Source organism: Arachis stenosperma, chromosome 4, assembly GCF_014773155.1.
Source record: "Arachis stenosperma cultivar V10309 chromosome 4, arast.V10309.gnm1.PFL2, whole genome shotgun sequence".
Taxonomy (NCBI): Eukaryota; Viridiplantae; Streptophyta; class Magnoliopsida; order Fabales; family Fabaceae; genus Arachis; species Arachis stenosperma.
In genome coordinates, this window is record NC_080380.1 from 140,059,220 (window position 1) to 140,073,594 (window position 14,375).

The window sequence follows — 14,375 nt, forward strand, 5'->3', positions numbered from 1 at the left end:
TTATATTTTATTATTTCATGTTTATAGTAAAATTATTTATGTGTAGACATCTTTTTTGTTTTGTGTATAATTTTTTTAGGTCTTTTTTTATTTTTGTTATTTTTTTTGTTCATTTTCGAATTGGATAATTTATTGATTTTTTATTTGCACATTCAAATTACATGAGATGAGATTTTATTATTTTTTAACAATAAATATTTTTTTATATCTTTATTTCTTAGTCTGTTAATATGATTGGCCATTTATTCATCTAATCTAAATATTTATATTTCTATCACACTAAATTTATATATATGTAGAAGCGATAAAATTTGGTTGTGCAAATATCATAAAAATTATTCAAATGCTAAATTACGTCTTCATTGTAAGAGGAAAAGGAAATTAAAAAAAAAAAGACCTGAAAGAGACAAATTGATTAATTCAGCATGTTCCGTGGGCAAGACAAGACGTGTGTTCCGAAAACAGAGTAAATGAATTTGGTGCCAAATTAAGAGCAAATCACATTATTGGCTTTTGCTAAATGCTATAACGTAATTATAAATGGGTTTTGCCGTTTTGGTATGTGTCTTAAAAAGTTAAAAGTTAAAAGTACATTTTAAGAATATCATAAATAAAAATAATCTATTAAAAATTATTTAAAAAGATAAATATTTTTATATTTTTAAAATATTAAATATATTAAAAGTTAAAAAAATTTCTATTATTATTTTCTTAAAATGTGTCCTTAAGGCATAAAATAACTAAATCCGATTATAATTTATCAAAATATTGACACCATTGTTGATACAGTATAAACATTGAACACAGATTATACTTTAAAATTAATAATTTTAATAACTTTAGAGCATAGCCAATATTTTAATATTTATAATCATAAATAGAAACTAATTAGTTTAATATGTATTAAAATTTTATCAAATACTCTAAATATTAAATATAATTTAAAAGTTATTTTATAATATTTTATCAATTTTTTTTTTCAAATAGAAACAATTATTTTGAAAAAAAATTCAGTTGATTAAATATAAATTTATTTCAACATAATTAATTATGTAAAAATTATTATATAAACAATTCAAATCTTACTGTCTTTCCGAATACATCCTAAACCACCATTAAAAAATAAAAGCAAAAGAAACACTAACTATTGCTTAACACTTAAGAAGCTAAAAGTAAAAATATTTTATTCAAAAAATTAATTTTATTCTTGATACCCAACTATTTTAAAAACTTTAATATATTGAAATATAAAAATAAAATTCTTTATGACACTGTATAGGTAGCTAAACAAGAACAAGAACAAGAACAAAAGTAAATAAAAGAAAAAGAAATAACACAACAAAACCCAACTAAAAAGCAACAAATAAACTCAAGAGACTTCAATTCCTTTCTTCCCCATTCCATTCACTTCTTCTCCCTTTCTCTCACCACCACACACTGTTTTCATTTCAGCAAACACAAAAACACAGACACATTTATTGGCTTCGGTTATGTTCTGTTTACCAATTATTCAGTTGCAGCAACCAAACTATAAAGACACAATCTTTTCATCATCATCATGAACCCCTTTTCCGCGTTTGCTCTTAAAACACAATATTCTACTTAAATTCAACTTTTTTACGGTGCTTCCCAATTTGGGTACCCACAAATAAATATAAAAAGCTCATCTTTACAAAAGGGTAGCTGGATAGTTAGACAGATCTCAAATCTCAAAATTCTTCAACCTGCTTCAATGGCGTCATGCCCAGCAAATTCAATTACCTACAATGGCAGCTTGTGTGCATGCATCCCTGGCTATGTTCTGAACAACACTGCAAAAAGTTGCACCCTTTTTTCTTCAGGCTCCGACATAACAACAAATTCTGGTGTTGACTACTATGCTCTCAGCTTCCCTGAGACACTCTTTGCCTTTGACAGAATCAAGAAGTTCACACAGTCACAAGCTGTGTTCTTGGAAGCAACACTTGTGATGCTTCTTTCTTGGCTAATTATGTGCTTTTTCCTTAGGTTCATGAAGCTTGGTGATGGCCGCAATGTGTGGTTCCAAATCAGGTGGTGGATTAGCCGGTTGGATATTTGCTTTGCCACAAGACACTGGCTGGTTAGTTTTGAGTTCCTTTTTCTATTTGGGGGTGGGGAAAAAAAGTGATTATTTGATTTGATTTGGAGATGATTTATTTATTACTTCTAGCAAGTGGAATATTAGCCTTGTCTGGATGCCTAATTTTATTCTTGTTGATGCTGCTATGCTGGTATTCTATTGGGGTAAACCTCATATTTTCATGTACTTATCTATGGGATAAGCTAAATTTGTTGTTCAAATTTTTAATTCATCTTTTCTAAAATTGCTAGCTTCATGACAAGACTGCTTGCAGCTATTCATGGATGAGCATCACAAAATAGGCATGCTCTCATTGTCAATTTGATAGCTATATCATATTTTTGATGCTACTAACCATTATTCTAGTGGTCTACTCATCAAGGGCACATATAGAAGTATTAACTTTTTGTACAAAAAATTGAAAGTTGCTTTATTTAGTGCTATTTTTTCCTTTGTAGGATGATCAAAAAGTAGTTACCAAACGCAAAACAGAACTTGGCGGAGCTTTCTCCATAGCAAGTTGGATACTTTTTATTGGTTTATTTGCTGCGTGAGTCCCTGATAACTTGTAGCTTATTCCAAAAAATTTTAGCATGTCTTAGTGAAGTCTTCATTTTGACTCAATCCTCTATCAGGTTGCTATACCAGATCATATCAAAGAGATCAATTGAGGTGCATAATATAAGAGCAACAAATGGACCAGAATTAGCTTCATTTATCAGTCACTTGGATTTCAATATAACAGCAATATCTAGTATGAGCTGTGCAAATCTACGTGGCCTCGGTACTTTAGTCACGGGGAATCCTGGCTTCGTTGACGAGAGAGTTCTTTCACTGTCAACATTAGTGAACTACACTTGTTACAACTCAAGCAAGGGGCCAACTATAGCATTAAAGTGTGAAAAGTGCAGAGCTATCCCTGATAAGATGTATATTTCATGGCAGTTTGTTGATCTTCCAAGTTCTCCTGCCACTGCTGTTGGTTTTGAGTTCAAGCTATCTGCATCTGATTATACTAAAAAACATGTTAGTTTTGTTAATGGAACACTAAAGAATGGAAGCAATTTTGACAATAGCCCTGTTACATTCAGAGGGAGAGAATCAAATATTCTGAAGTTTAACTTGTTCCCTAGAATATACCGTAATTTACACGATCTAAAGCTCATACAGCCTTTATTTCACGAGTTCCTCCCAGGTTCGGTTTCTCGTGACAGAAATCAACTTCGAGCATCACTTGAAAATTCTGTTGATGGCCTAGTTAACACTACATTGTACATCAATTTTCTCTCTGCTTATGTTGTGGAAATCGACAAGGAGAATATTTTGGGTCCTGGTAAGCTATCTGTCTACAATTTTTCATAAGAACTTACTTTTGAAACTAATTAAACTTGACTTACTCTCTCTAATTCCTTATTTGAAGTACTCAAATTATCATTGGTATCTCTTCTTACTAGATGCTATCAACTTCTTTGCCTTCAAGTTCAACCACTTAAGATTCCTTTTCATTCGATATCTTAATTTTTAAACAAAGAATAATTTGTATCTATAATCTGAAAAGAGAAATTGCCCTCATGTCAAACTACTAGCTATGTGTATTATGTATTGGTTTGGCCTAATCGACAGCAAATACATCACTTTGCCATGCATGAATAAAGTTAACCTAATGGAGACATGGTTCTTTGACTTTTTTCTCGAATGACACTACTGCACTGCTGTGAAAAGTTTTGTTATCTAAACGAACTATTTTGGAGGCAAGATCAAATTCTCATTACCCCTATGTCTGAATGTCCAATGTAGCTTCAGAATATATTAATAATTTCATTATTTTTCGTTTCCATTTGCAGTGAGCTTCCTTGCGGATCTTGGTGGCCTATATTGCATTAGCATTGGGATCTTTTTCTACCTGCTGATACAGGTTTAATTTTCAATCCTTTATCCTCTTGAATTCTAGTTTTATTTCTTTATTTCTTAGCAGTCAATTCATAACTTTTTCATGCTTATATTCCAATGCAGTCCTAACTTTTTGTTTAAATCCAGTGTGAGTATAGGATAAAGAAACTCAGAAATGAAGACAACATTATGCGGACTATTAGAAATCGGCGCAAAGCACAAGAACACTGGGACAAAGTAAATTCTTTGCTGAATAGTGAAAGTTCTTTGATGTTGTACTGTTTCTCTTTTGCTAAATTTTAGCCTTATAATTGGTATCAGTTGAGGAAATATGTGATGTTCACTTATGGCTACCCTACAATTGAAGATGACTACAAGAACTCCAAAACAGATCCTTGTTGTAGTGGGACTATGCTGCATTCAGTTCGTGGTAGTGCATCGTCGCGTAAACGAAGGATGCAAAGCAAAACAAGTTCTATAAGTTTCTACAAGAAACCTGACCAACCTGCTACCATGGTAAAGCTTTTACCATGCACATTGCACAATCGTCAGTTTTGTTTATTTTGCAGCTGCATCTTCTTTCACATTGGATCTTAAATCTTAAATGAATAATCGAGATCCTAATGCATCGAGGTGTTTTTACTAATATCCAATTTTTACTGATTGAGATCTTATTCTCTCAATGCATATGGTATAGGCTATGCAGTTATCTTTCTCTCTATTTATAAACAAAATATAATAAAAAGAAGAGGAAACTGGCCCTGCATTGATTCAAGGATTTGTTGATTTCATCTTTCAGTCACAGAGCTTCAGACCAGTTGGATCTGCAAATGGTTCAAACCTGCAACCTGAAAATATGGAAAAACAGCATAATGTTGATATACACAACAATGATCCTCATCGGCCTCAATCTTCTCAATCGCACGAGTCTTCAATTGTTGATGATAACTTCATTCCTCCTCCACCTTCACTAGGTAAAATTTCATTTCATACCAGGCATACTTATTAGGCGACACTGACACCCTTGTTTAGGAGAAGTGGTATTGTGAGAATATGGTGTGCACATATTAAACTATAATAGTAATATATTAATATACTCTTATGACCTGTTGCAATGTCATATAAATATTGTGATCAAGGACTTTATATTATAATAGCTTGATACTATCCATAATTTATTATACCACAGTGTAGTTGATTCATATAGCTAACCCCACCTAATAGAAACAAAGGCTTCTTTATAGCTGTTCTATAATATATCTAATTTTCATAGGATAAGTTATTTGGTTGAGCTGGTTAACAGATCATGGGTGTAAAAAAACTAATATAACCAAATCATTTGTTATAATTGTTATAGCTAATTTGATGTAATAATGCTATTTATTTGAGTTTTTTGGTTGTAGCATTTAGTCAAAGCAAGTCCCATGCCTAAAACTTAATATACCAATATTTTGCACTATTTCCAATTTCAATACTAAAATTAGAAATTTCATACATTATGCAATTAAGTTGTTTAGTTTAGTCTCTATATAGCTATTATTAGAATTTTCATTATCATCCATTATTTGTGAAGCTTGTTTCTAACTTGTTGGAATATAATTATTTACCATTACCTCTTTCAACCTCCAAGCATATATAACCTGTGTGCAAATGCAATGCAGAATGCAAGGACGGCTCGAGAATGAACATGTCCGACGTTCAGAAGAATCTCCAAAGCTTGTACGAGTACAATGTCATGCTGAGGGACAAGTTAGTAGCAGCACAGTCTCTGCTGCATTCTTCCTCATCTTCACAATCTTCTAAAGTTCGAAGTAATGGAACCTAGCCATACCCCATCTTTGTAAATGTGAGTCCTTATCCGTGTATTGTCAAATTGTTCCATGATTTCCACAAGCATGGATGTCGTCCTACAATGGAGTTCCGATCAAGGAAAACTAATGGTCGGAGAATCTGCGGCATGGACAGAAATACTCGCAAAACTTCTGGCCGGATATTCTTTCCCACGTTCAAAGCTGCTTGAGTTTAGACAAACTATGTGAATCCATGTCTTAAAGAGATTTTGGTTTTACAAGTGATTCATTCATACTCTTGTACAAGTGATTTTCCATGTCATGATAACTTTGTATAGCCAATGCTTTTATTTTGTGCAGTGGAGAGTGATATTGAACTTCAATTGTGAGGCTCGAGTTCTTGAGGATATAACACAGTTTTCACTTATTATATTATTACTAGACCTAGATCCGAGCAATGTGCAGGATTAAAATGTATAATTTTTTTAATGTTATTTAATTATCAAGCTCTATTGATTGATTAACATAGCCCTTGACAACATGCAATGAACATGAGTAATGAAAGATTTGTCAATGGCGAAATTGAGATAATAGTATATAGTTATGTAGCAGTTGCACAGTATATCACTACATTTTGTACATTCAGTTACTTGGCTTATGAGCTTCTATCCACCACATGATCTAATTTCTTCTGCTAAATTGTTGACATATGCTTTAGCTGATGCTTAATTATACAATTCTTCAAGCTCTGTTTTCTGAGAAGAAAGGATAGAAACAATAACTGAAAGTAATGATAACAATTACAATGCTTTATGCAGGCATAGAAAGTTTAAAATCAAGATTTGTATTTTAAGAAGATTCAAACATGTTGGAGAACCGATGAGCCACTTGGAATCAATTGCTTCCTCTGAGGTACTTTTCTTGGTATCACTATATATTTCTGGATTACTTTTACTAAATTTTCACACCACCATTCTGCAATTGCTTCCTCAAAGGATGCAAGTTAACAGAGGAAAATATCTCTTTATTAAGAGAGAAAAACATCTCATCCAACTTAATGTGAAAACATTAACAGTACATGATCAACACTACTCAGCTGCAGGAAATCTCATTCCGGTTAAATTATTGTGAAAACATTGATCAACTTCAAAGTGCACGATCAGCACTACTCGGCTGCAAGATCTACAGCTTTGAGGCTGCGTCCTTGTCTAAGAACCATTTCAACTCCCCTTCAGGTGAAACCATTGCAACAGGAAGCTTAGGAGAATTTTGAGTTCCGCACAGCGCAGAGTGAACTGCAACTGATTCTGCAGCACCAGTCACCACAAGTGCAGCGTAAGCTGTGGAATTGATCACTGGAAAAGTGAAAGTAATCCGCTCCGGGGGCGGTTTTGGGGAGTCCTTGATGAAAGTAACCCATCTTTTATTCTCCTTCACAAGAGGATGCCCTGGGAACAAAGATGCTACATGGCCATCTGGACCCATACCAAGCAGCATGAGATCAAATTTGGGAAATCCAGTGACCGATGATGAAGCTATTACACCGTTCTTGACCAACTGTCTGAGACGTGTCTCGTAATCATCAGCCGCTCCCTCAGCTGACAGGGTATCGTTGATTGCATAAACATTGCAGGAAGGAACAGGCACCTGTCAAGAAGAGCCACGATTGAAGCACCAATGAGTCAGATTGATAGAGCTTTTTAAAGAAGACTATACATAAAAACACTACCTCCGATCCTTTTATCTATTACTATCACTTTTTGGTATATCCTTGGATCAACATATCTATGATCGAAAGATATGTCAAAAAATAACAATGGATAAGAGAGACTGAGAAGGGTACCATATAAACCAAAATCAAAACTGACGCGATTTGTCTCTCTATTGCAACATTTTACATGACTTTAAGAAATATACCCATTACCCAATAAAGGGAACATCCTATGCAACAAAGGGATCCATTCATACGAACACATGGACTGTATTGAACATTGGTTTCAGGTTTTCAGCTTGAACAGACACATACTTTGAACTAACCTTCTTTTTATTTCTCACAGCAAAACACACCAATGAACAAGAAACAAACATGTGAAAAATATTGAAGAACCAAAAAAGGATATACCTTGGATAGCAATCCATCATAAGCAAGCTTGTAGTTACTATCTTCATGAGTCTTGGGCACTACTCTCTCATCCAGCCAAAACACATGCCACTTAGACCATTCAATAGAATCAACATAAGGTGGTTCCAGCAATTTCCTAAAACCCCAAACATAAACCTCCAAAGTTACCGAATTTTTAATCTAAAAAATTTACAACAGAATCATCAAATTAAAAGAAATTGCTTCCATTTTGTATGTTGGGTACGCATCAAAATGGGAACTTGAGCTAACCTGAGATTACTGATGAGAGAGCCACCGGACAAGCAAACGGTGACAGCGCCTCTTTCAGAGGTGAACTTGTTGGAGATATCAGCGACGTATTTGGCCAGAGACACCGCAAGCTCTTCTTCTTCGAAGACCTCCACAACCACATTGCTCTTCTGGGTCTCCGCCATCGACGATTTCAGAGGTGAAAAAAGCCAACTTTTGTGTTTTGGAGTAACCCAATAGAGAGAAAGCTCAGTGAAGAATGGGGTCGAAGAGAATCTAAGTGAAAAAGAAGTTGGTGGAACATGAAGTGGGGTTGGGTTGGTGAGAAGAGCGAAAAGGGGTTTGAATCATTTTGGGGAAAAAACCAAAAAATAGAGAGTAATAATGAAAATTTACATACTAATAATTTTTTTAATAATAAATATGAATAAAATAGTTTAAGTTAAATTTTTTTATTCTGATTATAAATATTAATTTAAAAGTAATGTGTCTATATCTGTTATTTTATTAATATTTTTTTAGTATTAATTTATATAAAATATAAATTCTCATATATTTATTTATCATTTTACTCAAAATTTAATATAAATTGTGTGGATGTATAATTATTTTAATAAAAATTAAATTATATATGTTCATACCCTGACTCAATGACCAGACCCAGATCCAAATAATACAAAAAGACCCAATCCGTGAGGTTGGTCTTCTCCCGCAACCGACCTCCTCGCAAGAGGTCGGCTTCAACGCAAAGAAATCGGTAAAGAGGGTTAGCTGACAGATAACACTTATTCAAATAGGTAACTGCCTCTAGAATCTCTCAACCCACTTCCAGGAGGCATATCTTAACTTCTCTAAGATAAAGGGACGGTTATCCTCCTCAAAAGGAGGAACCACTCCAACGGTGGTTATGGGTTCCCCACTATAAGTACACTGACACCCCTCAGGTATCTCTAAATTTTCATACTCTTTAAAACTTGCTTAGATCCTTGCTTACTTAGGTATCGGAGTGTCTTTGCAGGTACCACCCCCCCGCGCGCGCGCGCGCGCGCGTTCACTCATACACATAAGTCGAATGGAAGCCCTCAATCGGGAGCTAAGACAAAGGACTACCCTCCTCAAATGATCGGGCCAACCTTATAAGTCCAATCCACTAATCTCTGGTTACTTGACGTAACATTGGCGCCGTTGTCGGGGACCCGAGAGATCCACCGTCGATGGCGGACAATTCACCCGAAGATGGCCACGCCATGATCGATTCAGAACAGAAAAATCTGAACAATGACGCGGACATGACCCTCCACCAAGAAGCGGATGGTCAGAACAGAAAAGGTACCTCTGGGTTAAAAAACCCAAAGGTAAACTCTTCGGAGGGACGCGAATCAGGAAAAGAAGGACCACCCTATGCGGCTGAACTCATGGGATTGGTCCACGGCCACCAAGGATGTCTGGAGCAGCTGGAACAGGAGCTAGAGCGACAGCGAGAGGCAGAGAGGAATCTGAGGAATAAAATAGAGCGACGAAAAGAGTTAGAAGAAAAACTCTTAAAGTTAGAATCTTCACTCAAAAGTCGGAGCTCTCGCAATGACCGAGAAGATTCGTCCTTGGGAGAAGAGGATCCGTTTAGTGAGGACATAATGAGAGCAAAGGTTCCAAAGAACTTCAAAAGTCCTGACATGGACCTTTATGACGGGACCACGGATCCAAAACACCATTTGAGCAACTTTAAAAGTCGGATGTATTCGACCGACGCTTCTGATGCTACTCGCTGCAAAGCTTTCCCGACTACTTTGACAAAAGCAACGATGAAGTGGTTCGACGGTCTTTCCCCAAGGTCAGTGACTAGCTTCGACGACCTCTCGCGCAAATTCCTGATGCGGTTCTCCATCCAGAAGAACAAAGTAAAACACGCACCAAGCCTCCTAGGCGTAAAACAGGAGGCAGGAGAACCTTTAAGAGATTACATGGAAAGGTTCAATAAAGTATGCCTGGAGATTCAGGACCTGCCCACAGAAGCAGTAATAATGGGCCTAGTAAATGGACTCAGAGAAGGCTCTTTCTCCCAGTCCATATCAAAAAGGCACCCGACCTCCTTGAACGACGTACAAGAAAGAGCTGAGAAGTACATCAACATGGAGGAAAATGCTAGACTGCGAGAACCAAACTGGCGACTTGGGCATTCTAACTCGATGAAAGAGAAAGAAAGAGAGCCCAAGAAAAAGGAGGAGGTCGGCCTCGAGAGGCCGAGGAGATATCACTCCTATACTCCTCTAAAAGTTTTCCTAGTTGATGTATACAGGAAAATCTGCCATACTGAAAGGCTACCACCCCCTAGGACCATCAAAAACAAAAGGGGAGGGGGAGTCGCGGCGACTACTGTGAGTACCATAAGATGTATGGTCACTCAACAAATGATTGTTACGACCTTAAAAATGTGATAGAAAAGCTGGCCAGGGAAGATCGGCTTGACAGATATCTCATGGAAAGGTCGGACAATCATGGAAAAAGAAAGCGAGATGACAGTGACCAAAGAGACCCACCACTATAGACCCCAGAGAGACATATACACATGATCTCGGGGGGATTCGGGGGAGGGAGACTCACCAAGTGATCTCGCAAGAGACACCAAGGTAGCGTTTGTTTGCAGAGACTGGAACTGAGACTGGGGGATAAGAAGTCAGTATCATGTTTGTTGTGGTAGAGACTGGCACTTAAATTTGTGTCTATGTCTCAAAAATTTCAGTATTTCAGTACCTCCAAAAAGTAGGGACACTGGAGACTGAGATTTTTAAAGACAGAGACAGAAACTTTAATAATATTTTTGTACCTCAAATACCCCTATTGTAATTAACTAATGCCAACTTTACCCTTTCTTAAAATCAGATTAGGGCTTCAGTGTGAGCAGCCCTCACTCCATTTTTATCGTTCGTGCTTCAAAGTGTGGCTTCCATCCTTTGCGTCGCCATTGCAAGCACAGCCCCGTCGTCACCGCCGTCATAACCACCGCAAGGTAAATAAGCCGCAGTTGAAGTTCCTCTTCCTAGGCTGTGAGTTCGCATGTTTTCATTTGCTACTTCACAGGATAACGTACGAGGAACCCAATTGAGAGAGTCTTCGCTGTTGCTGTCGCTGTCGTGTTCATCAGAATTCGTTGTTGTCATCACAATTTGCATAACCTAGGTTAGTTGGGGTCAAATTTCTTTACTGGTTTGGGTCAATTTTTTTATTTCCCGAGTTATGCTCCGTGAATTTCGTTATAGAAAGAATCTGGGTTTTTCTCTCTTCACTTCGATTTGGATATTTGTTTTGATGTATAGATGCGTATATGTTTTCATGCCTTATTTCTTTAATTTTGTTTGTGATGTGCTTCTTATGAATTGGTTTTGGTCATGCTTGATTATTTACGTTTTGCATTCTTATACATCTTTTGATTCTGAATTCTGGGATGCTCTGTTTGCCTAATTTATATATGTTTGATGTGAGAATGTGTAAATTGTTTTGTGAAATCTATGATTGTTGTGGCTATAACCAGCGCACTTACTGTAATTTCTGAAATCGTATTGAAGAGGAATTTGTTAGTTTAATATGGTAATATTAAATTTTGGCAGATGATTTGTTCTATTTCTTCATCCCCAATGTTTCTAGCTTGAATGATATCTGGTTGCTGAAGCTGTATTTGTATCATATGTAGAGTTGAAAACCTAAAGGACTTATGTACTCAGATTCTAATTAAGGAGGAAAAAATGCAGTTAATTCTTTTGAATTTTAGCTCCTATGCACTTTACACCACTAAAATTTCAAAATCTGCAATTTTTGACATTTTGAGGTTGTCAAATAGTGCATAAAAAGCCTTTTTATTAATAAACTTCACAAGCCAAAGTTCAAATGGGTTAATTGTATATTTGTCTTATTAATTAAACTAGGAAGTATTGTGGTTCCTACAATACCAGAATTTTATGAGACTTCTACTGTGAGAATAATAAGTATCTGTGTCTCCTTAGCTTTTGTGTATTAAAACATTATATTGTACTTTATATTTTAAAGTTTGCCTTCTATGGCATAGGCCAAAATAATAGTATTCTAATGCAAAATAATAATGAGATGTACTGCTTTAAAATCCAATCTTGCTCCACAATTATCAAGAATCATCAATGCATGATCAGTTTGCAAATCAAAAAATGCTAGCCATAACTTTCCATTCATAGAGATTTGCCTTCTAGTGCTGGTGTTGCTTAAGTTCTATCTTGGTTCATAAGGTGTGAGAATTTTGCATTTAGGACCTGCAAGATGTTTTGGGTGGATATTAAGATTACATGCTATTTTAGAAAATTATTTGGGATCTAAAAAGGCCAGTTCCCATGAATCGGCTACTTCAGGTTGTGATTTTGATTAGCTTGCTTTTGTATTTGAACAATATTATATCCCGTTATAACTGTTTCATTTTTCATTTGCTTCCTATCCTATTAACACATTTTAAGTACCTTTCCTCTTTTCAAGCTGCCATAAAACTGATTTAGGACAGCAGAGCAGTGTAATTATGCATAGTTCCCTAGTTTCTATTCCATTTGTGTTGATATGTTCTGATTGGCTAGTTATTTTTGTTTTATCTCTGTAGTTAGGAAAATATTTACTTTCTATACTTGGAGTAGCCGATTATGTGTTAGGAGGTTCATTGTCTTGACATATTTTCTCCTTTCAATATTTTCACATACACTGAATCCCCTCAAACCAACTGTTGATTTTAAGTTGATAGTTCATTGTCCCGATTTTGAAATGTAACATTCTTTTTGAAAAATAAGTACATGTTAGACTATGAATGGTGTTTTCTTTTTTAAAATATTGTAATATCACATAATTTAACAGTTACATTGATCAAGTTGTAGGAGTGTGTGTAGTGGCGAGAAGCTCACACAGCTTGGGTTCGGTGATGACGAGGTGGTGAGAGCGATTTTGAAGTTTGCTGAAAGTCCTAACGTGTATGCACACTTCTGGGGCTTGTCAGATTCACAGATGATTGGCCTTGTCCGCTCCATTATATGAAGTTGACTGTTGGTTAAGGGTATTAGGGTTGGGCTAGAGTATTAAGTTTTTCACTGTTAGGTTTTAGGATTTTGGGAGTAGGTTATGTTTAAGATGATATAACGTACAAACTTATATTTCGTATGCATTTTGGATAGATATTTTGGAAACGCCTTTATTTTGCTATGTTCAGAATAGGTGTAGGTTCTTTGTACAGTTTTATTGGTATTGTGGTATGGCCTTTATTTTGGTGGTTTGAGCAGGAATTTGTTACTAAGTACAATATTTATGGTCATGATCTTTGATGAGCGGATAATTTGTATGCTTTTTGGCATTGTTTTTAGTATGTTTTTAGTATCCTTTAGTTAGTTTTTAGTATATTTTTATTAGTTTTTAGTTAAAATTCACTTTTCTGGACTTTACTATGAGTTTGTGTGTTTTTCTGTGATTTCAGGTATTTTCTGGCTGAAATTGAGGGATCTGAGCAAAAATCTGATCCAGAGACTCAAAAGGACTGCAGATGCTGTTGGATTCTGACCTCCCTGCACTCAAAGTGGATTTTCTGGAGCTACAGAAGCCCAATTGGCGCGCTCTCAACGGCGTTGGAAAGTAGACATCCTGGGCTTTCCAGCAATATATAATAGTCCATACTTTGCCCAAGATTTGATGGCCCAAACCGGCGTTCAAAGTCACCTCAAGAAATTCCAGCGTTAAACGCCGGAACTGGCACCTAATTGGGAGTTAAACGCCCAAACTGGCACTAAAGCTGGCGTTTAACTCCAAGGAGAGTCTCTACACGAAATTTCTTCATTGCTCAGCCCAAGCACACACCAAGTGGGCCCGGAAGTGGATTTTTATGTCATTTACTCATCTATGTACTAGTTTTCTATAAGTAGGACCTTTTACTATTGTATTAAGAGAGCTTTTGATCATGTTTTTATGATTGAACCCTCTTTGGGAGGCTGGCCATTCGGCCATGCCTAGACCTTGTTCTTATGTATTTTCAACGGTGGAGTTTCTACACACCATAGATTAAGGTGTGGAGCTCTGCTGTACCTCGAGTATTAATGCAATTACTATTGTTCTTCCATTCAATTCCGCTTGTTCTTTTACCAAGATATCACTTGTTCTTCAACATGATGAAGGTGATGATTGACGCCCATCACCATTCTCACCCATGAACAAGGTGACTGACAACCATTCTTGT

The 14,375-nt window shown here is 36.0% G+C and overlaps 2 protein-coding genes across 2 annotated transcripts; one reads left to right on the forward strand and one right to left on the reverse strand.

Annotated features, from left to right (window-relative positions):
• The first annotated feature begins 1,367 nt into the window (after window positions 1-1,367).
• LOC130974079 (uncharacterized) lies at window positions 1,368-6,364 on the forward strand. The gene is made up of 8 exons (XM_057898829.1): window positions 1,368-2,101; window positions 2,560-2,651; window positions 2,737-3,434; window positions 3,946-4,016; window positions 4,139-4,228; window positions 4,313-4,507; window positions 4,791-4,965; window positions 5,653-6,364. Exons 1-8 carry the CDS (start codon window positions 1,733-1,735, stop codon window positions 5,814-5,816), a joined length of 1,854 nt encoding a protein of 617 aa, XP_057754812.1. The 5' UTR covers window positions 1,368-1,732; the 3' UTR covers window positions 5,817-6,364.
• Window positions 6,365-6,465: 101 nt separating this feature from the next.
• LOC130974080 (probable 6-phosphogluconolactonase 4, chloroplastic) lies at window positions 6,466-8,459 on the reverse strand. Its single transcript, XM_057898830.1, has 3 exons — window positions 8,174-8,459; window positions 7,904-8,039; window positions 6,466-7,428 (listed from the first exon to the last, which is right to left on the reverse strand). Exons 1-3 carry the CDS (start codon window positions 8,335-8,337, stop codon window positions 6,964-6,966), a joined length of 765 nt encoding a protein of 254 aa, XP_057754813.1. The 5' UTR covers window positions 8,338-8,459; the 3' UTR covers window positions 6,466-6,963.
• Between the last annotated feature and the right edge of the window lie 5,916 nt (window positions 8,460-14,375).